General features: G+C 33.4%; 1 protein-coding gene across 1 annotated transcript in view; it reads left to right on the forward strand.

Moving 5' to 3' along the window:
• Positions 1-25,781, forward strand: part of LOC147064282 (G1/S-specific cyclin-D2-like) — a 178,776-nt gene that overhangs the window by 26,773 nt on the left and 126,222 nt on the right. The window contains exon 2 of the mRNA XM_085958650.1: positions 20,051-20,272. Within this exon, the coding sequence (XP_085814776.1) occupies positions 20,051-20,272 (222 nt within the window). The remainder of the gene's footprint in view (positions 1-20,050; positions 20,273-25,781) is intronic.

Genomic DNA, 25,781 nt, shown 5'->3' on the forward strand with positions numbered 1-25,781 from the left:
TAACAGAAAACGCATGTACTTACATATTTTGCATGATGAATATAATTTTTTTGAAAATGGCCTATAAAATGTCAAAAAAAAACATTACAACATCAGTACCTATATATTAAAATTGAATATCTCAATATGTCCAACCACTTGCTTGAAACACAAAAGTACGATTTGAAGTATCTTTCGTACGAAACTTTTTCTAAAGGGTTTCATTAACCACATAGGTCCGATATTCCCCATTTTACCCATCCATAAATCCATATAATATAATAATATGTTTTCATATTATATATTTTCGTAGTATCAACATAATATACGAAATCATTCAGATTTGGTACGATTTTAATAATACACTAGCTGTCAGGTCCTTCTCATTATGGGAGCAAGTGTGATTTGTTATTTGATAGTGAAAATAAAAGTAGTTTAGTAGAAATTTTAAACTTTGATTACAATAATAGGTATGTATATAAAAAGTGGAATATTATTAAATATTATAGATATTACTATTAACAACTAATTTTTCCACTCTATACGTAAGCGCTTCATTAATTTCTCTAAATAGTATAGTATATCTACCTACTAATAGCAGCGTTTCTATATAATTAAGTATCGATAAAGTCTCTTGCACATATTATCAATATCATTTATTTCATATTTCATTGTACCTACTACATCGTACAACTTATTTTTCTGAAAAACATAGGTTCCATAAATTATTAACGCATTTTTTAATTAAAAAATGTTGTAATATTCGAGTCCGTCCCAAAAAAAAAAGGACTCCAGATATCCGGTGTCTATTTATGACATTCTTTAATTAAGTTCATTTCATTTACAAAAATAATCGACAGGTTTTGATCTGGATCCATCAACCATGTGCGGAATTTGAATCGAATTTGTTATTTTTAATTAAATTCTTCAGATTCTCTATTATAAATTATTACATTTTTTAATGTATAGGTAGGTGCCCCTCAACGACCAATTCGCACGCTCGGAACTAGGTTCTCATGGATACCTTCAATCCAGTTCAAATGGTACCTACTGTAATCGATGGTATCGTGAACTGTTGTAGTTTTAACATAACAATATGATGGTGGTGTCAATATTGTGAGTGTGTTACTTTGTTATTTATGTTATGTAGAATTGTTATTTAATAATATGCAATTTTAACAAACTAGCATATTATATTATTATGGATGCTTCAGTTAGGGCTATTAATACTTTGGACGCGGAAGACGCACACTGTGCGTAATGACCAGGCGGCCGATCGATGTAATTAACATGCATTTTAAAGGGGGCAATTAAAATCTCATTATCTATTCAGCAGCGAAAGCGTTAAGGAATAAAGTACAAAGTACCCTAAGATATAATTATAATATAGATGATTACCTACGTATATAACAGCTAGCAGATTTTGAAACGACGTGATTATTTTTATTTACTATTTATTACTGATGAGAAATTCCAGATGACTGATGATTATTTAAAAAAAATAATTGCAATTTTTAATACATTATTATTGGCGTTCAAGTCGGTTTATTTTTTAATATACTTATCAAGCAATCTATTGCTCCGAACCAGCTGTTTATTTTTTCTAAAACTGGTCTGGTGGTGGTCCACCGGCGATTGAAATACTATGCTCTTTTTTATAACAGAATAATTATCAATAAATTTGTCGTACCAATTCGATTTTATTCCTTAAAACGTTATCATATTTGCTAAAATTTAAACGGATAATTTACTTTTGCCGATTGTACAGTACTCAAATAGTGTGTGTATTTAAAATGAACACCTGTAAATATATTGTATTGTAACAGGCCACCCCTTGTTGAAAATGAATGAAATCAGTGTTATAATGTTTATCAGTGAATTTTTATATATTAAATACATAACCAGGTGGAGAAAACGTACAGATATCGGTTTAATATACATATCATTATCAAAATGTATTCTTTATTGACTATAATTTAGTTCTGACAATCATGTGTAGAAGTTGTACCTTGGTATATTGTATATTACATTTTATTATTATCTACCTGCGTCGCTTTTTTAGAGCTACTTTTCATATCATTACCATTTAATGATTACCTAATACCTACATCCTAATGGATAAAACGTTTTTTTTTTGTTAAATGGAATTAGGAAACTACAGGGTTAATTAATAATAAAAAAATAGATTTTTTTATAATAATTTATGATTCGTCACGATCGAGTAAAAACTGCGCATTGCAGATTTTTTTATCGCCGCAAAAAAACGAGATTGCGTAATTAAATTTACAATTTTTGGTGTAGGCAATCGCCCATTAGAATAAATCTGCTTCCATAATAATTATTAAATGTATTCGCTTTTTACTTCAATTAAACCCAGTTTAATAATGCTATCGCGGTCAAATTGGTAAAAAAAATCCTTACGAATTAAAAATTATAATTACCGGCATGGATATTAACTCTAATTATCAAGTTTAACTTAACACTAATGGTGGAATTTTAAATTATGGTAGAAAAATCACACACTGTTTTAACAATTTCACACCCATAATATTAATTGTTGTTTCAAAGAAAATTTAGTTAACTAGGTTCCTACCAGCCCGATTCAAAAAATCATAAAAGCACAATGTAATTTTCATTGATTAATGAAGTAAATAAGTAGGTACCTACCCAACGTATTTTATACAAATAATACTTCGTACAAATTACCTCATAGTGAATGAACTAATCGATGAAAATTCAATCATGTTTCTACGCCTTTCTGCCAATTATAAATCGGCCGGATATTTTCCGCCAAATTTACATCGTACAAATTAAATCTAACATTTTGAAATGTGTAAATACATCGATTTACTTTACAATAATGAATAATTGATTTAAACGTTGCTCCGAGTAAACGATGCAAGTGATGCATGCTGTTGCCGTAGAAAAATATATATAAGTACTGGGTCCTGCACCTACGATGTTTATTTTCATCTGTGAATGATCTCTTATAATTTTAACATGCTTTGACATAGACAAGTATTTATCAACCCTTCTAAGAACACATTATTATCACCAGTTCTTCTCGAATATTCCCTACTCCCCAATTAATTAAAGTTTATTTCTCATAACAACAACAAAAATCTGTGTTCCTTTTTTCCAGCAGCAGTCTTAAAGTGCGGCCACACCGGCAACAAGTCGCGCGACAACTCGTTAAATTTTACGATAATTATCATAATTGCTTAAGAAATTTTACGATAATTATCATGCTTATCGTAAAATTTAACGAGTTGTCGCGCGACTTGTTTTCGGTGTGGACACGGCATTACATTCTGACTTTCTACAAAGTCGTTTTATTTACTCTATAAAATCCTTAATTTTATGTTTCAACTTTTACTTTTAACTTGCGTACCCTCTTTAACGACCATATAATAAAATGCCACACTGAAAACAGGAAAATCATATTAAAATTCCCTACAATCCGTTGACTTCTCATATTGTCTTAACAAATTTCACAACGAGCGGAAATCCACGTAGGTATAATAATATTATTTTAAATAGCACAATATTATGAGAACATTTATTTTTATTGTGAAATTTTCAAAGATCGGTCGTGTTTTTCAGGTGCAACTGAAAACTGCACTAGCAAATATGGCGGAATAGAGATAGAGATAGATGATCGCAAATTAACGGACACGTGATTTTTAGTTCGTCAGATGGCCACCATGATACAATATAGATATAACTATTAGGTACTTTAAAACCGGGGCTTGGAGAAATTATATCTCTAAATACCTCTCTCAGTGCTACACTAGAAAGAGACACCGCCGCGTTACTTGTTTAAATTGTCTCAGGACTGATTAGTAAGATTTAAATGTGAAAGCCAGTCGCCATAGACCAAGGCTTTGAAGCCGGGTTCGGTTTTTTACTTTAGGAGGACGGTCAGGCCATAAAACGAACGAAACGCAATGCTATAGTCGTAACTATTGAAAATGACATTAAGTCGTAAATTCTTTAACACGTGTTTAGTTGTTCCGATGTTTCTCCACACCTAAGATTTAAAACCTTATTTCTTCCGGAAGGCAACGTGTCGAAAAAATTTGACGTATGCAGTTGACCGTATCCCAATTCACCGCCAGATGTTGTATCGGCAAAATAATCATGTCTAAATAAAACTCTTAAAAAGATGTAATACAGGAATACAAGGGAAACACAAAAGACAATATGTAGGTAGGTAAGTAAATTAGGAATAGGTATTATCATAATATCGTGTAGGTATTATATTGATATAAAAATCTAAATCCTGTCAATTTCAAATTAATGTTATTGAATCTAATAAAATTGAAACATTTGCGAACAACGCGTGGTCTTTTTAAATCTCAATGCTATACGGTCATCTCTTTCCGGTAAGACTCCTCACAGCGAAATGTAATACGTACACAGGCTTTTTGTTCCTTGGTCGCAATTATAAGTTGTATTGGTTTTAATATAACGAATGGCAACGATGCTGACAGTCAACTAGCAATTCCAACATTATTTTATTGCTTTCCTTCCGAGCGTGTCTTCCTAATTTCCCTCTTGTTTCGCCTCGTTCCTACATTCTATGGAAACACTATGGCAGAGCGTGCAAATTAGCATGTCGTCGTCTCTTCGGTTGAGAGTCGTCACGATGCGCAGATCTTAGATAATCGCGGCAGCAACGCCAACATCAGACATGTCCGAGGAGAGGAGAGAAGTGTCCGCAATTTATGTGCGTCCATTTCTGGGAGCGGTGATCACGAACCGCTTGTGGTGGCACCACTGCAGTTTGTGCGGTCTTCGTAGGGATGTACAAATTATCGATTACTTTTTGTCAGATATTTTTGGTGGGTGTCAATACTTTGCTACATGTTAAATAAGCCACATGACATGAGAACGACTTGTAATAATTATTTGTAATCGCTGTATACATTAACATATTAAGGCTATTATAGTTCAACTGAGGCATGGTCTAAATCTAAAACGATCGTGACTACGCGACGTGCAGATTGTGCAAGCGACGCGTGCGGAACAAAACATAATTTGTTATAAAAATTCAACATGCGTCCATTCAATGTTATGTTTATTGTTATTTAAGTAATAATAATAATATATTCATTGACATGTTTTGTTTTTCGAGTAAATACATAGGTAACGTTTTTAGTCATCTTTACACGATTTAAAAATTAATTCCTCCGACGGCATCACAAAACAAATTGACGTGCTCACACGTCAACTATCGCTCTCCGATTAGCAACGCGTGCGAAATTACGTCCCGTCCCACATATTGCTGAAAATTATTTGCCTTTTCACTGAAGTATGCTCTTAAATGGACGCAGTGTGTATGAAATGGTTTTGAAACAAAGTTATTTTTATTAATTCTTCTAATAAAGTAGATTTTACTGTTCCAAAATGAAGTTTATTCGGTACAATAAAATTATTATTATCATTGTCTATGTTCAATGGGGTTGAAAACGTAAGTTGCAAACATTAGGGCGCGCATTCGCGAAATTGAGTTCTTATTGTGTATTTTTTTACACCGTAGAAATTTAAATGTGTCGTCTCAGACGAAGTTAAACAAACAGATGATTGTTCTCACGAAAGAATACTATGGAATAGTTTGGTATAGGTACAATTTAAACCGATCAATTCAACATAATTACTGTGGCAGCTAATGAATTGGCATAGGTACATACTAAAAACTACCTCGTTTTCAATCCATCTATGCTCCCACTTGTTCGTAATTTAACAATAGTGTCTACCAATACTTTTCTTCCAACAAAAAATCGATACAAAGTAACGACACGGTTATCTTGGAATACCAGTATCAATACTCACCAAGTATCGTACTCCGACATGCATCCCTAGGTATTCGAGAGAATTCACGGTTCACATGCGCCAGACTGCAAATTAAATATACCTAGGTACATAATATAGTACATTACCAACGAAAGTACGAGTATAGTAGCACACCATATCGTAATTAATATTTAGTCAATAAGGCGCTACATCTTGAAACGAATACGGTGTTGTATCGTTTTGGCGTTTTCCTATGTTCTATCGTGATCCACAATGTCCAGCTTGAAATCTGGTTTTGTTTAATTGAAATTAATTCACGCCCAAAACGGTAATAATTGGTGTATACCATGTCTTGTCTGTAACACATTGTATAGTACAATAAGTCTGAATGGTATTGTGTAATAATTATCTTTAATGACGTGTTAAAAATTACAGAAACGCACATCCTCACTATGTGCAAAATGCATACCTACCGAAAGTCATCAGTGCGTGTGCCGCGTGAATGCATAGGTATAGCACCGACGAAAAACGGATGTAAAAATACAGAGATTTGAAATTCTCGTAAAAGAAGGGTCGCAATAAATACAATTATGTTAATCACATTATTTACATGATTAACACAAAATGAATTAATACATAATAATCATCATCAGCCTGAATCTATCCACTGATGGATGAAGGCCTCTCCAAGTTAATTACACTTATCTTGGTCATGTGTGTTGCATTACCACGTAATTCCGCAGAACTTTATCATTACCTTGCGGACGTTTTGTACCTCTTGGATACCACGGGATGACTAAATTTGTCCAACGATTGTCCCTACTTCGATCTATGCGCCCAGCCCATTTCCATTATATAATTAGAATTCAAAATAATTAGAAAATATTATTGCACCCCGGTTCTATGTTGATATTTTTTATTACTAATCCGAACGAGTCTGCAATATGATTTTTTGACAGACAAGTAAAACGTCAAAAAACATCACTATCGAGTTACGTATAAAACAACCCAGCAAATCATATTTTAATCGATTGAAAACGAGGCAAATTTTAGTACTTATAGCAATTATTGCAATCTCCACATTTTTGAGATTTACTGCCTAAAATTGACGTGAGGTTTATATTACCTGCGTAATAAACGCGAGAACAATGGACCGATTCCTATCGACATATTATAATTGCCATGAGACGGCCACACCGGAGTTTCGTATAAATAGCCGAGCCGGTGGGCCGCCGCCATCTTTATTACCATAAAGTATAAACAATAATAATTTTTGGTCTTGTTCTAATAATTAATCATTGCCACCTTAATAAAATTAAAATGTCACAGTATACCCAGTCTACGTTCGATATTCAAAACATAACAAGGGAGTTATATACAGTGAAACCTCGATCTTTCGTTTCCGTATTCATCGTTATTTTTTAAAAGTCCCGGCCAAACACCCATAAGAACAGTTAAATAATCCCGAATTCATCGTTCCCCGATCTATCGTCGTAATGTAAATGTTACGGTCCCGTCGGTCCTTAAAAAACGATGGATCGAGGTTCCACTGTATAACAATTTCCTGTGCTGGATATTAATTTTATTATTGCAGCTTGACAATTCTTACGTTTAGTTTTGGGTAGCAGTAAATACGTCAAAATGTATTTAAATCTAAAAATGACATAACACTGCTTCTGAGAACTGCTTCCAACAAAAAGCTTTGTTCACTTCTTTTTTTGAAATGTTGGATATTGAATATTGAAATTTTCTCATTCCAATGTATTGGCAGGCGCTTTGTCAAACAAATGAAACCAGTTTTTCTTTTCAAATAATATCCACTGACTTCATAAAATAACGGCTTATTTTTACATACTGACATTTTGAGGAATCCATTGAAATAAATATCTGCAATCCTGTTATGCAACTCTAATAAATAATGACATTTTGCATAGCCCACAAATAGTCCGAACTGACAAAACTGATTATGTAATTGGAATCGTAACCTTTTCGCGAAATATAAGATAAGTATGCTATTTTTTTAATTGACCCAATTATAACGGGAAAAAATGCACATGATATAGCTAATACGAAGATATTTATATGATTGTAGATGACGGACGTTGTGTTGTATAATAATATGTATTATATTACATTATAGTATTATTATTATTGTCTTGATTTATCTGTCTTTCTTTCTGTAACGCATTGCAACACAACACAGCACAGCACACACACACTCTCCGTCTTTAAAAAGTACGTTCGTGATTTTTTATACGAATTTACGTATTTGTTGCGCGACTGAATAAATAGAAGACCCTTATTTTTGTTAATAAAAAAGTATTTTAATATAATCCAATGAAACTCATTAAATACACCGGCTTTATCGAAATATGCACATACCAATCTACCTATATCGGTATTGAAATTGACGCGTTAAATAGTAGTATTTTAGCTAAATAGTGTTAGTAAGCGCATTGATAATAATGTTGACAGGTGGCATCACCACCGAGTAATCTTGGTATTAAACAAAAGGGCATCAATTGCCTTACACTCCCTAGCTCTCAGGGTCCATCACTCGACACCGTACACAAATGTGGATAAACTAACGTTTACACAAGCATCTTTTTCGTGACAATTGAAATTCTTCGATCCTTCCATTTAGTATTGTAACACCTGTCATCGCATTTTACGCAATCTGTGCGCCTTCTTGGGTTTCTTAAATGTTTTTTACGAGTAATGGATGTTAACAACTTACCTAACCTATTAAGTACAATGTAGTCTAATATTATTTAGTAATTACCATAAACGTATATCTACCTATATTGAATTTGTAAACTTTACTCTCTGAATGTGGATCACCCATTTCAATGGTGCGCCATTGCTGTTTGGCGCTTTAATGGACCGACGTGAAAAGAGTAAAAAAAATAACAGTTCCAAGCGAGCGCCTCGTTCAGCCCCGATGTCCCCTTTCTGATAAGCAATAAGCAAAGAATTCCGCCATCCAAATGAGCATCTCGCTTCATTCATTGAGAAACAGCCTTTGACCTGCCTCAGAAGAGGGAAGGCTGGGGTGAAAGGGAGCAAATCATATGGTCGTCACTCGTGTTGTATAATATAATAATAATTATTATAAGTAAAATTGCAGAGTACCTACCTAAAATATATTTATGAAAACAACATTTTTTTATACTCTGCATTGAGCTTTTTTTTAACCCTGTTAGGTCTCGTTTAGTAGGTAAGTATTTTGACTTCAAGCATTCTAAGAGCAATTAAGTTTGTTATATTTTATAGCGGTGATAATCAATATTAAAATGTATTTATTTACATATAATGAACTTGACAAATTACAAATTCAAGACGTACAAAGGATGACGTTTAAAAACAAAGAAATATTATTGAAACAGTATAAAGAGTAAATACAAAAATTATAATAAATTGTTGATTGTCAAAATTAATAACCCCTTACTTTTACGTAGGTACCTATTTTTAAATTTGATTAAGTATCACTTCCAAAACCTTTTATTTTGTTAACTGTCAATTCATGGAGGAACTGCATTGTATTGTTGTTTTTATATAATCCCTCAGTGGGACATTTTCAACTGTTCAACTTAAGGGGACGCTCTACAGAAATGCCCTTGAGAATTTAAAATATGATATTTTTATATGTGGTCCGAAATAGCTGGTCTACTAGTAATATTAAAAAGTCGCCGCCGATACGTGGGTCAAAAGTAATGGTCAATAAATTAAATTTAAAACAAACAAACTCGCTTCAGCTTAGTGAGTATGGGGTGACCAAAAAATAATATCTTTTAATATACTTAAATGTTACTAAATTCAATATGTTAATCAGCTTTTTGGTGGGAATTATTGCAACCAATATGGTGGATATTGTGACGTTTTTAAACTTAGAGTTTAGTTTAGTAGTTTAGAAACATAGAAATAGATTAATAACTTTTAAACCTGAAATTGTACGAGAACTAAACATACGAAGGATTTTGAAACACATTATCTACCTACATTTTTATTTCATGTGCTATCCAAAAAACATAATTAATGAATAATATTTATTTTAAATGTGTAAGACCTACATAATTATTTTAAAAAAATAGGTAAGTATTGTTTAATTCTAATGCATATTTAAAAAAACGTACAATATATCTAGTGATGTACCCGAGTTTAGAGACACTTTTACAAACTAGTAACGCAATTACTTTTATAATATAATATGTACTAGTGAAACAATAGGTAGGTACCATTATTGTATTTTGTTGGTTGAGTAAAGCCAATGCACGAAATAATTTATAACGCCTAAAAATAAATATTATCGTATAGGAACCCCATATACTGTTATTATTTTTCACATTGTTTTCATTCCGCCGGCTGGCGAGAGCGTTCACGGCACCTAATAAATCATTGCAAAGAATTGCTCTAGCGACAATAAATATTATTATATTTTTTTAAATAAAATCTTCGATGACCAGGTATTTTGTTGTAAATTTGATTTAAAATGACGTGGTGCCCGCTCTGTGGACTCTCTTCGACTGAAATATGAATCATACTGGCTGCTGTTATACCCACTCTTAAGTTGAAAATGTCCCACTGAGGCGGACGAAACCGGTCCTAATATATTAATTAAAAGTGGAATAAGTACTATAAAAAAATTGCGTTTTATTAAATAAAAACAACAATTCCAAAACCTTGGCTAATGTTCAAGTAATCCAACCTAATGAGAGTCCGAATATCCTTTCGATCGCCCCTTAATGAGATAAAACAAAATTGCGGTAGACAAAAGATCTAAAGTGAAATGACCCCTTAACAAGTTGTTCCGAGAAGGATTTTAATATTAGGGTTTGGCCGCCGAGCGGACTTTCGGTTTAAGTATTATTATAATTTTGACTGTGTTGGAGGATGATGGGCTTGCTGTTCTAACGATGCTAGTGATTTTACATCCCGAAATGTCAATACATAAGTAGATAGATAGTCTGACGATCAAAAAAAAAATATATATATTATGTATATACCGCTAAGGAGTAGTAGGTAGGTACATAATACTATATAACAAACTCAATTACCTATTAAATACTAATAGTTTATAGACAAGCGTTGATATCTATGTATTACAACGATGTTTCGACTAATGCATTATTGTCTTCACAGATCAGATAATAAATAGAATTCCGATAGGCTATATACCAATAGGTCCAGTAAATTTTGACGTAGGGTTTTGAACGTGTGAGTATCCTACGAAAATGAGCCACGCATTATTATAGACGTGCAATAGTGTGTGTAATTAAATGAGCATCAATGCATAAACCGAGAGCAGTTGTCAGTATTCGACGTATGACCTAATTTTTAACACGTGTTTCAATTTATCCCGTATTCTTCCTTACTCGAGATCGGTGGCCTGCTTCTCCTTACCCGTTGGGTATTTCAGTTCCCATTTTTTCTGAGTTCTCTGGTTGTCTTCATAGGTATTACGTATATTTAGGACCATTCAAATATTACTAATAAACTCCGCTGGATTGACAAATTATTCAGTAAACATTCAGTATACATTCGGTTAAAGTTCAGCGAAAGGCGACAGGAGTGGACCAGATGCGCATGCAGAAAAATGGTTCATATGAAAGGTGTTTATTTCGGAAAATAATTATTATATATAAGAGTGGGGTTTTTTTATATTAATGTAATTAATCACTCCACGTGTGATTTCCCCGCGTATATTCCCCATGCCCAGATACGTCCTTTCATTATAGCAATGAATACATGGCCATGGCCTACCTACCGATAAACCTCTGGTGGTATATTCACATTCGAGCCACTGCGATCTGTCGCACACACAAGTGATGATTATTTTGATAATTAGTGTATATTTGTATCATCCGCGCATAACTGTCTCGTTTTTTAGTCGTATGGCAATATTAAAATAATTTAATCATGTCGGTAGGTACCTACAATATTTAATTGATTGAGCTCTCCCTGGTTACGTTCATGTGGTGAACGCCAGACGGTGAATCCTGGCTAATTCAAATTAATTCATATTTTGTATAGATACACTACATCTGTTAATTAAGTTAATCTGAATATGATATATTATTATTTCATTGCTCATCTCCATATCGGTATGTAGGTACACTTTGTAATAGTGCCAAAATAACATCGAAACAATCATCTTATAAAATATGTATGCCAAGTGTTGATTGCTTTTTGCTTAGTCACTTCGCAGAGTCCATTGTACCTACATAATTCATCATTACACTTTAAATTGTACGGCAACACGTTATCAAAAACAACCGCCCGTAAGTGGCCATTGTGGGTCCAGCAAAATGCTCTCAAAAATTGGCCCATGAAGTCAGCATCTATCTATGTAATAAATGTTATTGTATTAATAGCCCGCGGGTAAGCCACTCGTGAATCTCGACCAAGGACGAAAAGCTCGCAGGGAAGCTATTCTGAGCTTGCTGGATACATAATATTTTAATTATAGAAATGTCACATCCTTGCTGACATCATGTGTATGCTTGATTTATTATTGTACTCGAACATAGTAATTAAAATAATAATTAATATCAATTCATGCATAATCCGCAAATGAACAATAATGCCCATTGAAAACAATATGATCCTGCAGCCAAAATTAAGTCTATGACCAAAAACCGACAGATGATAATCTCGGCTATTTTTGACGGTCAAAATGCGTTTAATGTCACTAATCATCAAACACTAGTTTCTTCTTTCTTTTGACCATGCCCGATCATAATAGGATCATATGGACCTCCACAGAGAGGAGGTTTTTATTAACATACTTATGTTGTTACAAGAAATGGATGAAAGCTACTTACTCAACCTATTAGGTCCATACTCTGACTGCAAACACAAATTGAAAAACAATACGTGTATTATTTGCCGGACCCCTGAATCGAACCAGGTATCAACGACATTATAATTCCGACGCGTATGCTGCTCGGACATCGTGGCCGTGTAAACTAATTAGCGAGTAGGTTAACTGACTAATATTTATGTAGGAGCGAAGTCCCTGCATTTCATGGCTTAAGTACTACGTATTCTCCTGATGATGGCGTCCTCCAATATGGGTGACACAAGAATAATTGGAGCTAGGGAATTATTAAATGTGTATTGTTAGGTTTTATTTTACATTGTATGCAAAACTATAAATAATAATTAGCATTCCTAAAGTAATTGCATTAATTCAGTGAATTCTATGTGAAGCAGTCTTCAGTCTATATACCTAGCTCGCGGCATTTTTTTGCCAACTTATTAACATACCATAGCAAAAGCTCACAAAAGCTTGTCAGACGTTTACAAAAAACCATAAAGCACAGTGCAAAAAATGGGCCTCCAAAATGAATGGATCATTTAGAACAGCGATCTTATCCTTGCTGTTTGGAATCTATATTTTATATTATTAGGCATGCGAACATCCTGTGTAGATTTTCTTCAGTTTTTATAGGTACTATCGCATTTAATTTAAATACGCCCGAAACCAAACTGTTTTTTAAACCATAAATTGTTCATTGTTTCCATCTAAGTTTTTACGTCTACATACGTTGTCTTATTTTGTTTTTTCTGTAACGCAACCATTCTTCATTCAGCAAATCATGGGATTCGTCCAACTAAACCTAATCAATTCCATGCTTAATAATTTGTTTATATTGTCAAAATGGTGTGCTCTCTACCGGCTTAAGAAAACAATTAGGTATTTACTTCAACGTTTTCATTATTTTTATGTATACAGGCCACACAGCCTTTTCCGGTTCCGAAATTTGGACGAATGCAGTTGGCCATATAGTTTATTATTATGTCTAAATAAAACACTTCAAAATACGTGGGTAATAAAATCACCGGAATACAAGGGAAAGACTGAAGAAAATAGGTAGGTAAGTAAAATAATTAGAAATATGTACAATCATATCTTAGTTAAGTATATATTTATATAAAATTCTGGTAGATGGTCATATGTATCAAGCCGTACCTGTCAAATATTCGACAATAATAAGTAGGTAACTAGTTAATTACTTGTAGGTACCAAATTAATATGAAGAAGTATGGATACTTTGGTGATACTTCAAATTGCGAGTAAATTGCGTTGAGGAAACAGTGGAGTATGTGATGGTCTATCCGTTTATTCAATGGTAATAATATTATGTTTTGACATCATCAAAGTGGCCAAGGCATGGTTGGGAAGAGTCTAGCGAGGTCCAAGACTCTAGGACGTAGGCACATCTCACACATGGACAATATAGAAGAAGAAGAATAATAAAGATAATGATGGCGTTGCGTTATTAACAGATATTTGATAACAATCAATATCAAATTAATTGAATATAATAAAATTGTAATATTACTGTCTGCAATATAATTATCCACGAACAACGCGTAATTTTGACGTGCAATTTACAATTATTATGTACATCGATTCCCTGTTTCTTAACTGGCGTTTTGATACATCGCATACTATTTCTACTGTGCTACATATTCCCAACATGCACCTTCATAATCCACGTTATAATATTTAAATTAGATATACATATTGGTCTTATACAAACAGGCATATTATTACGGTAAATAAATTCCTAAATGAACCAAATATCTGTTTAAAATGTTATCACACTGAGATTAGATAGAATTTTACAAGGTTTTATAATATTGTTATCTCCCAATAGTTTTTTTGTTGTCATCCAATGGCTTTTCGTTGTACCATATTATAATATAATACTTTAGAAATATTAAGTTCTGGAATAGCATTCATTTCATACGTAAGTTTTTTCAGCATTATCAAAGATATATTGCGGTCGAATATTTCCGTAAATTGTTTTTGTGGCTTTGAAAACTGATTTAAGTACAATAAAAAAAATACTTCACAATATATTGTGTTGATTATTTTGTGAAATTTATATTCGTAAGCTTAATTATTTAAAAAAATATATTCACTTTTAATAATTTTCTTTAAGCTTTATACACCCATGATGGTCCATCATTGCATTAACTACAACGATTTCAGAATAAAGCTGCAAGAATAGAAATTTCAATGTAGTGTGCGTCAGGTATGTCTAACTTCAAGTTGGGTGTGATATACTGATTAATATAACAACGAGCAGTGATCATCTATAATTCTGCACTCTCCCAGTGTTATTCTTCAATTTCAGTACAATAGAACCTAGGTACTGTATGACGATAAAAGGACTACGTTTCAGTTTAAAACGCAGGGATTCACATATACTCTATCTCTAACTACTGTGGCGAGGTCACGCAGGCTTCCTCGCTTTACGGTTTAGGTAAGCGAGCTAAGAAAATAAAAACAGTTATATTTATCCCTTCAAAATTTCAATGAAATTATATTATTTTACAACTGAATATATCGACACTTTTTATATTTTTCACAAGTTATGGTATAATCACCCAAAATCCATCACGCGTTATACCTGGTGTCAATCTCGAACATTTCTATAGTTCTGCAATCGTACCAACCACTGAGATTCTTAAAACACGAAATGCGGCGTCGTCCTATGCCACGTATGCCGTTAATCTTTCGTTGGATAATGAACTCTTTTACCATTCGTTTGAGGACGTCAGTATTAGTTACTCAGTTCAAGGAAATTTGAAGTTACGTTTATATAGAAGTATCTGACTTCCAGCCCCAGGATCAAGACATGACGTTGCGAACGTTGAACAGTACTGACTTCCATGCCGAACCAGTTCCACGCATTTTATTTAGTCCGAAACTCTTCCCTCGCACACTCGTTGTGAAAATACATTGATATAAAACTTTGTAATTTCTACTAAATAAATCTGTAGTTTTATCAAAACAGTGTTCAATCCGCCCTTCCCAACGTTTCTCTCCCGTGATACATCCGGTATTCTTCCGGAGTACGAAGGCGGCTTGTTACTACCTACATACAATAATAATTATGAATATTACTTTAATATATTATATTTGTATGAATAAAAAGATTAAGTCTTATGTGAATGTTTTGTTTTTACGCATAAATATTTCATTCGGACAGTTTCAATACATCTCTCATTTAATTAATTGAGCTTACCTAACGTCAAAAGCGATGATCTTTTCAACTTGATTTAATAAGACCCGACAGTAATGAGATTTTTTATACCTATAGGTGTATCATTAACAATCATTTAACGTTATAATTTGAATGTAAAAAAATGCTATTCACGTATCAATTAAGTAAGTATTAATAATTATATGCTGTCTTTACAACCAACTTCTGCAAACTTAAAAAATAAAAAAAATGTTCATTACTCATATACGAATAGAAAACAATTTTACGCACTGTTGAATTTTTTTAAAAGCATATTCATCAGCAAATAATTACAACTTATATAATACTAGTTTAATTAAACTTTTGATTGATACGCTAAAATTCATCCATAAGATTATGTGTGGCCTCTACGGTGACGTAGAGGGCCCTACGCCATACTTCGTGTGCATAGCATAACATTAATTATTAATATTATTGATGCTACAAAATTACTTACTGACTAATTCTCACTTATAAATACTATACATACAATCAAAATATAAAACTTAGTAAGTAGTATGTATATTAATTGCTTTATTTCAGGCTTGTCCAACGCGTCGTTCGCGGAATGGAATGGATAAAATAGTGTCGTGAAAATGTAAAAAGTATATAATATGTACACTCAACTGTAATGTTATACCTATAATTTGATTGAGATGTTGAAGGGGAAGCATTAACAAATTGCTATTTTATTTACTTAATCAGCTTACGTGAAAGTCCATTTCAAAACCATGACCACGTGACCTCATCGCATCACTTGATTCAATTTCATGTAATTATTTTTTTATAAACGACGCATGCAATGTCCACGGCAGGAGTGAGAGAAAGAGAAGATGTGAATCACCGCGCTTTAAATGCTTTAAATTGATTTTACTATACCGTCGCATGGTAGGCTCTTTTCAGAGTAGGATAATAGTTTGACAATGAATGCAATATGTGCCCAAAGTATTTCTTTGATCGAGAAAGAAGAAAAAGTCTTGTTAAATTTTGAACATCTCAGGTTAAAGGTCAAGGTAAAGGTGAAATTAACCCATTTGTTCAAGTTGAAGAATGATAATGGTATACTGGGATAGTTGAAATTGGACATGCCTGATTTTTTGTGATATCCAATAATATACGATTGTGTATTAGGTATTTATTCTATCAGTTGAACTAAAAAAGTAATTTTGAGTAGTTCATTAATAGTATTTACGAAAATATAGTTTATCCGGGTGCTCCGTGTTCGATTATCGGTGAGGTCACAATATTTGTGTAATTTTCTCAAAAGTCGGTGTGTTTTTAATTGTTTCTCTTCTATTACTAATTACACTAATGTCACTGGGCTTCATGGGCTGTCATCGCGTATAAAAGAATAGTACTATGGAGGCTTTTAATCATTATTTATTCTACTACTGGTAAGTTAAACCGGTTGTAAAGAAATAAAAAATAGTTACTTAATAAATTTTAGTGTTTTATAAGTGTTTGTACAAAGTTTTAATTGCTTCCACATTAAGCTATCACAGTTTTCGTATCGTATTCAATTTGCTTCTTTTGATTCTACAAGTATAATTAACACATTCTCGCAGGTATACGATAGCATATAAACACTTATATTCTTGAGAGGATCTCATTATCCATTCATGTATAAGCGGTTCGCGACCTTCATAGTTCGAGTTTCCCCACTAAAGCCTCCGAAACCCCCTCCCCCCGTCCCGACTCTCACAATGTCCTTCCCTCTCGTTTTCCTTGACCAGGTATTTACAACTCGCATTTCTTGGAGAGCCTCTTAGTTCATTCACTTAAGTCAATGTGATTAATAATATTATAATTTACTTCACATAAGTATCTATTTAGATGTGAGCATCATTTATTTATGTAATTAAGATGTTTTTATTACCTTCTGCTAAAGTACATACTACATCAGTAAATTGTATATCCTAACTTTAAAAGTATGTACTTAAATACCTATATTTTTTTATATATTTAAATGTAATTAACAGAGTTTTTGTACAACCACAGCACCTACCTATTATATAAGTACGATAACTTTTGATGTCATCATTCTAATTAGAGGCTAATACCTACCTATCGAGGAATCTCGCCTCGAGAAATAATCAGAAAATAGATACCAAAGTCTTGAATCTCGAGAAACACAGTTTCGAAAATCTTCTTTTCTCGGAAAATCATTAACGAGATTCTCGAGAAATGGTCACTAGGTAAAGCTGCTGATTGCAACTGAAATTTAAAAATAAATTGAATGTAATTTCTCAATAAAATTCGATTTGTCGTGACTTAGATGGTTTTGAAGTGTTTTATTAAGTATCATAAAATATATTATAGTCATATCACTGTTCATCCGTCAGCTGTTGTACAGTATTGAGATAGTAATGTTCCAATTTTATTAGTTTTTTTATTATTACTTACTACCTACGTACCTACATAATCTACTTTTGAATCATTCATAATTTTATGTAAATAGGTACCTATGATTGTACACAGGTACATAATTTTGAAAACACTTCTGAGAAAATAATATATTATAGCCAATAGAAAAAATCTTTTTGAAAAAAGTAAGACCCCCGCAGGAAACGAACCTGCATCTCTCGGGTACTTATATGATTTTAATATATTATCTAATTTGCTTACCTACCAATTTTCTATCCGCTGGTTTTTATTACGTATTTTATTTGGACATCAATTTGATTTCAATTTTATACAGTCATTAATATTCCCAATAGCTCACGGTGAAGTGTGCTATGGTATAATGCAAAATTATTGTATTAGGCGAGCATAAAATGACAATGGATAAAGGGTATCGTCATATTGAAATACGTAAGTAAAACGTTGGGAATATCTGGCGTAGACGTCATTCACGGGCGTACCTTTGCTGTCTTGGAAGTGTTTTTTTGCTTACCGCCGACTTCAAAAAGCTCACATAACTCTTTTGTTTTGAAAATTAATTGGATGGCAGTCATTCCTTGTCAACGTAAGCAGTCTACGCCTTGCCTACAGTAATATAATAAATATAATATTAGAAATCTCTTGGCCCCAATGGCCATCCTCGTTCTTTGTTCATATTCTATATTATGTTCGTATATATTTCGAGATTGAGAGATCATTATCGCACGTAAATATTTGAAAAGTGTCTGGCTGTAAGATTGAATGACCCTACATCCATTAAACTAAGACAAATAAACTTCCAACGCGTCTGTCAGTTGGGAAAAATCGTGAGAAACACTTCCGTACTAACAAATCGCCCTCTTGCTCCGGACGATTACGGTAGGGAGTCGTGGGCGAGGAGGTTGTATTAGGATGAACACTGATTTCGCGATACTGATTTAGAAACGAAATTATGAAATTAATTATTAGTAACAATGTTTTATTTACCTACACATCGTATTTCGAACACTATGGGGAAATCAACATCGTAGATCCGGGATGGGATACGTATCGTGAACCAGGTGCGTGGCGAACTGACTTTACGACAGAAATGCGTCCAGATGGATGTCATCATAAAATGAAATTACTCCATAATATAAAAATATTTATAAGCTAAAATCGGCAACGATTTTTTGTCAAGCTCATATTTCGCTACTTCCCGTATAACCAGAATCTTTGGTGCATATGTGTTAATACGATGACAATACCTATATTAAATTAAAATTTGGGGGCGGTCCATACTCATAACATCTGGACGGTATCCATACAATATTATGCAATGGCGTTATCGATGTGAAAACTTCACTACTTATTAGATTCCTCATTGACAGTTTAGCATACAATTATGGAAACATATTCTTCTAATTCTTGAGACAAGCTTACGTAAATTTACACATTCGTTAAACAATTGTGTAACTTTACTAATCTATTATGTTAATGAAAGCCGAGAAATAACCATCAGTTCAATCGACGATTTACCTTTCAACCAACAACAAACCTCAGAAGACAACGTGATCAACAATCGGTTGCTAGTAATGACACACTGCACCATACCCAATATTAATCGTGCATATCATGGAACTCGACGTTTTACTAAAATTACCTGACAAGATCTTCACAGTATGCACCGCAAAATTTTAAAATTGTCAGCTGTGGCGACCACGTTAGAAGGTCCGATGGACTCAACCAACAGCGACTTGAGCAGCTCATCCAATTCCGCAACTATACATTTTATGTCATTCCCAGAGAATGTGGCCAGTAATGTCATATAATAATACTTCCTGAATCTTTACTAATGTATTGTCCTTGTCTTTCCCCAGGTGTGCGACGAGCAACAATGCCAACAAGAGGTATTCACACTGGCGATGACTTACGTCGACAGATTCCTCAGCGTTTGCCGTATCGGCAAGGGTCACCTACAGCTCCTCGGCACCGCCTGCCTACTTCTCTCCTCCAAACTTCGGGAGCCCAGCTCTCGGGGATTACCCGCAGATATATTAGTATTCTACACCGATTATAGCATCACAGTACCAGAGCTTTGTGTAAGTACTTTTTATTCTAATCCGAGTTATTTTTGTGCAGTGTTTTCAACCATTCTTTTAGCGTAACCTTTCAAAACTAATTTCAACTTAGCGCCACATCAAAATTGTTAAGGTGACGCATCAGTGAAACGGCAAATAATTTTCAACTGTAGGCGCGACAAAATTTTGGACTCGCTCGCATTCAGTGAGAGAACGTCGAGCTAGAAACACGTCACTCTGCTTCGTGATGGCGACGGGCCAATTAATTCTTAAATCGTGTAAAGATGACTAAAAACGTTACCTATTTACTTTAAAAAGAAAACATGTCAATGAATATATTATTATTGTTACTAATAGAACAATAAACAGAACATAAAATTGACGTATGTTGGATTTATATGACAAATTATATTTCGTTTGACAGGCGTCATTTGCACCCGCGACCCGCAATCCGCGCATCGCCTAGCAACGATCTTTTTAGACCGTGCCTCAACTGATGTACGGCCTTAACAACATTTGCAATTATTATTATATTACAGTTGCAACATGTAAATCAAGAGCTTTACAAAGCTCGTTGCTTAATTACTTAACCAATTTCCTTTGTATGTGGGTGTATCGTAAAATGTAGATCGTCGAAAAAAAATACTTTGAATAATCGTGATACGATAATCTGGGTGGGTATTTCAATAGGATGTCTGATTTTAAAGATGCCGAGATAATTCCTCCTTGGCTGTAAATCATTCCTTTGCTATACATAAGACTTGTTCATATCTTACAAGCCTATATATTATTTAAAGGCACTATCACAACATCATAAATTATATCATTGTGAATTAGGGGTGTCAACTGTTCCGGATCTTCTGGTACAACCGGGATTTAATTGTTTTCCAGTCCCGGCATACTTGCTTTACCGTGATACAATACTTCGATATTACTTCCTTAATCAGCTATTGAAAAATGGTGTTTAGTAATAAACTTCTATAAGATATATAATTTTTACTTTTTTTTTTTTCTTTTGATGCTGTCTCGTAGGTTAGTATATTTTCCTATTCTGGGCCAGTCATCAGATTACCAACGCCTTACAGAGGTTGCTTATCCATTAGAATCGTCTTCTACCACATCGCACGTCTGCTGCCCTCTACAGATGCCCATATTAGGAGCTTGAGTAAACCATACTAATATAACCGAACTATGAAGTCTTCATGAACAAGGTCTCACCACTTCTCCCAGTCCATCGCCAAGTCTCGCGTCTCCCGCTATGATATTAATTACCGTCGTTATAATTTACAATCCTATGAACGTATGTAGGTAATAACATTTAGAGGTACTTTGACACCATCTATGAGTGAAAGTTGCTAATAGATTAATGTGATTATATTTTAATTACAAAATATGGATGTCAATATTGACAGAATTTAAAAAGTACGTGTAGTTTTAAAATAATATCAGCGCATCTATTCTATACACAATACTGCTATCCGCAGCTATCGAGGGTAATTTTTCATATGTTTGTATCGAAGTATTATAATTGTTACAATAACTTAGCCATCTAAACAGTCAAAACTGTCTATCCGCTCTAAAATTTAGCACACCCGAGAGAGGTGATGTTAAAACATAACATAGCATAACAATTACAACAAGTGCTAATACTTCGATGCAAAACTACCCTCGATAGTTGCCGATAGCGGCTGATAGCAGTCTAGTGTATAGAATAGATGCGCTGAACTTTATTCGGTATATTAATTGGTAAGTCACTACTAGCCCGGCATGTGAAGGATATAATATTGTATCCATTAGATTTTCACTGAATGTATGTTTTTGAGGCTATTCTGTGTTTGTAATGCCGCTTATTTTGAGACTACTCATTAAGCAATATACTAATCTTATTGAAACAGACCTAGATACAATATCAATAAAAATATTTATCTTGTATTATGCATGTACTGTTAACGTTTATTCAATTAATAGATCTCAGAATTGCTTATCAAAAATTGGACAACCCTACATTATTTACAAGTTTGTAGTATACCCACTAAACGTTTTAAAATGTAGTCAATATTCACTCTTATTTTTTTAATATATTTTATTATACCTGTAGTGATGATTTCATTGAGTAAATAACATGTATGAAGTAAAGTTGTCGGTGCTTTGGCCAGCGGCGATATGTCAATCATTTTTTTCGTCTCTATTTGTAGTTCTCATGAGAAAAAATATACATATTTCCTTACGAATTGATACGAACACGACGAATTCGAATCGCGACCGTTTTATCTTGTAGTTTTTTTTCTGTAGATAATGGATGAATGAATGATTCCCTTTATGTGATGTTTATCACGCGAAGTATGTAGATTTTTATACGGACACTATCAAAATGAATCGTCCTTAAACTGTATCAAATGAACGATAAAATCTTGATTTCTTATTATAGTTTATTGTGTGTGTAATGACTAATGAAGTTTTACTAAAATTTGCCAATTTGCCACGAATATTAATATGATCATTGAAATTAACGAAATTCGGTTAAGATCATATTATTATCCACAATATTGAGCAGCATTCGAGGTATTGGTATTAGCATTTCGCTAACTGTGTGTGGGATAACAACAGATGTAGTGTTTATATACAAGAAACCCTACAAGAGAGTCATAATCACTAAGTAGTATTTTTTTCATAACGGTCGATTCGTCACACTACTGTGCCAATCAATGCAATCGGGATACGAAAACTTGCCTCATTTTCAATCTATCTATGATCTGTTTGTATTTTAAGCCAATCATAAGTAAGCACGTAATAGGTTGAGCAAGTGGCTACCATTCATTTCTCGTAAAACAAAAAAAACCTGTTTATAAAAATCTCCACTCTATGGAGGCCCATATGGTCATTTAAAATCGGACTTGGACAAAAGAAAGAAGAAGATGATCAGTGCTTGATTGTCTACAGAACTCCGTGTATCCATAAGTTGTTCATTTTTTTCTTCTAAGACGCGTAACCAACCTGCCATATGCGATGCAAATTATGAGGGTATTAACTGTATCCTACCAAATCGACGGACATGATCTAGGTGTAAAATAGTGGACTGTATTTACAAGTGTGATTGAGGATAAGATTGGCGAAAGGTGGGACTGAAGGCGTACATGCGCATTTACATTTTTCACATACACGTGCTGTTGGCGCAATAATTATTCATACTCAGTGGCGATTCTCCCTTGAGAGCGTTGGAGCGGTGCACACCCACCCACTCAATTTATGCGAAAAGACTTTTTTTAAATGAGTATTTAATTTATATTTGATTAATTAAAAGTGTTCTGATCTATTACCGTAGTCATTAATTCATATACAAAAACAAATTCTAATATGTATTTTTAACCGGCTATTTTAAATAATAATATTATATGTTGATGTGAGCGATATTCGCCATCGCTCGACCAAAGCGCCCAGTAATCTAATTTCGATTTCTTTGCAATGAGAAAGAGCGTCGTCTGGCGCGTGGAACAGCAATACGTAAATATTTTTTCTACGTGCTCGGGAGCGACAGTTCAAGTCGCTCTCGGCCAGAACGCGCAGATTCATTGGTTTTAAAACAATACATCCCGTATCACACGTACAATTATTGTATGACAATTTTTATTCAATATTATTATAAAAATAAATTCTTTTCACAGTACGCATTTAAATTTCTGCACATGTTGACAATATTTCTCAAATTTAGGCGAAGTACAATTTAAAAATAAACTTCAAGTTTTTTTTCAGTTTGATAACTAAATTCACAATGTTTATCAATTATGATATCTCTTCAAACTAGCTCTGTAATACGTCTGACTTTTGAGATAAAAATAAACTCAAAAATGAATTGTCTGTTATTTACAGCTTGGATAATTTTTATAATGCTGATGGCGCCTCAGCATTATAAAACATTTTAATCGAAAAAAATCTCATTGACACATTTACGGAAACGGTTTTACTATTAAATTTAATTTTTACTATTCCGATGACATCAGTGGAAAGCGAAAGATGTTTTTTCACACTCAAACGGATCAAGTGTTTTAGTAGAAACACCATCGCGCAATCAAGATTGAACGCATTATGCTCAGTATCGAAAAAAGAATGATACAAGAGATTCCTGACTTCAACAAACGCGTAATTGAAAAATTTGTGTCGATGAAAAACAGAAGAATGGATTTCTTATACAAATGAACAATAAATCCCGGTCACTGCCAGATACGAGATATTTCGGTACTACTAATAATTCGGTCAAAACAAAATAGTTTGTGTTAAAGTTTAAAATCCATTTTTTTTTCAAGAAAAACTGTTTTTAGAGGTACAACAAATAATAAATAGTGAGTTATTTATTATTTCTTTTAAATGTACTAAATTAAAAAAACCACTAGTTTTTTTTTTGATTTTTTGGTGAAGTTTTGATGAAGGCAAATGCCTTTTTACGGCAGTCAAAAGGTGAAAAAAGTGAACTCCCAGTAAAATAACTCACCGGTCGCCACTGATCATACTGCACTTAATTATATTGTCACTGTGCCAGTATATTTTTTTTTTGTCCGGGAAGGTATGGAAAGGATGTGAGTTTGGTATAACAAACATAAATATGTATTATCTTACTGTTTTTGACTTGTACTTAAATTTGAATTTTATATAAATATATATTTGCATACGTGTCTGGAACATGTTTATGGATTAACGTGAGTTAATAATAAAATTTATACAGCGGTCAATATAATTATTGTAAGTACCTATTTCATTCTAAAAAGGTAAGGTATTTTTTATTGTTTCTAAAGGAGCTGGTTGACCGTGGTATCACGATTTCACTTTGTTCTTTTTGATTAGTCTTGAGCGATTTTGATCAAATTTAACTGCTGTCTAGCAATTAGCACTTTGCATCGTGATGGACTCACGAATCGATTGCCAAAATCCAGAGCCACGCGCGGCGGTGTGAAACAAACACATTATATCCTTGAAAATCAACTTATGTAGTAACACCATGCTACAGGTTGTCAGATTTCAATTTAAATTTATTTATTTTTAACATATTGTGGACATTACAAATTATAAGTTTAAGACATTCACAACATGACATTTATAAACAAAGAAATATAAAACAGTATTACATAAAAAAAAAAAATAGATCAGTATAATAGAGATAGATAGTAAGTTATTAAACAGTAGAAATGTGTACATACAAATAATATAAATTAGATAGGTACAAGGAAGTACACCGGATGAGTTAAGCAGACCCTATTTAAAGAATCTATAAAACAACGTCCGCCTATACTCATCCTCGCGTAGGTGGAATATATCAACACCCGAAGCAATTTCGTTGAACATAGTTATCGCCCTCCCAATTGGCATTACCAGTGGCAGGTTGGTTCTGCACCAGGGAGAATAAACAACTGATGTTCTCTATTTCTAAGATAGTTATCAGGGACACACAGGTCAACATTGCCCAGAATGGCAGAGTTCTCATTTATACCTCGTATAAGTCTAAAAAAATACGTAGCTAGATAAGTTAAACTTGAACATT

Source organism: Rhyacophila brunnea, unplaced genomic scaffold (genome assembly GCF_057557595.1).
Source record: "Rhyacophila brunnea isolate RB1 unplaced genomic scaffold, BYU_Rbru_1.0 scaffold_8, whole genome shotgun sequence".
Lineage (NCBI taxonomy): Eukaryota > Metazoa > Arthropoda > Insecta > Trichoptera > Rhyacophilidae > Rhyacophila > Rhyacophila brunnea.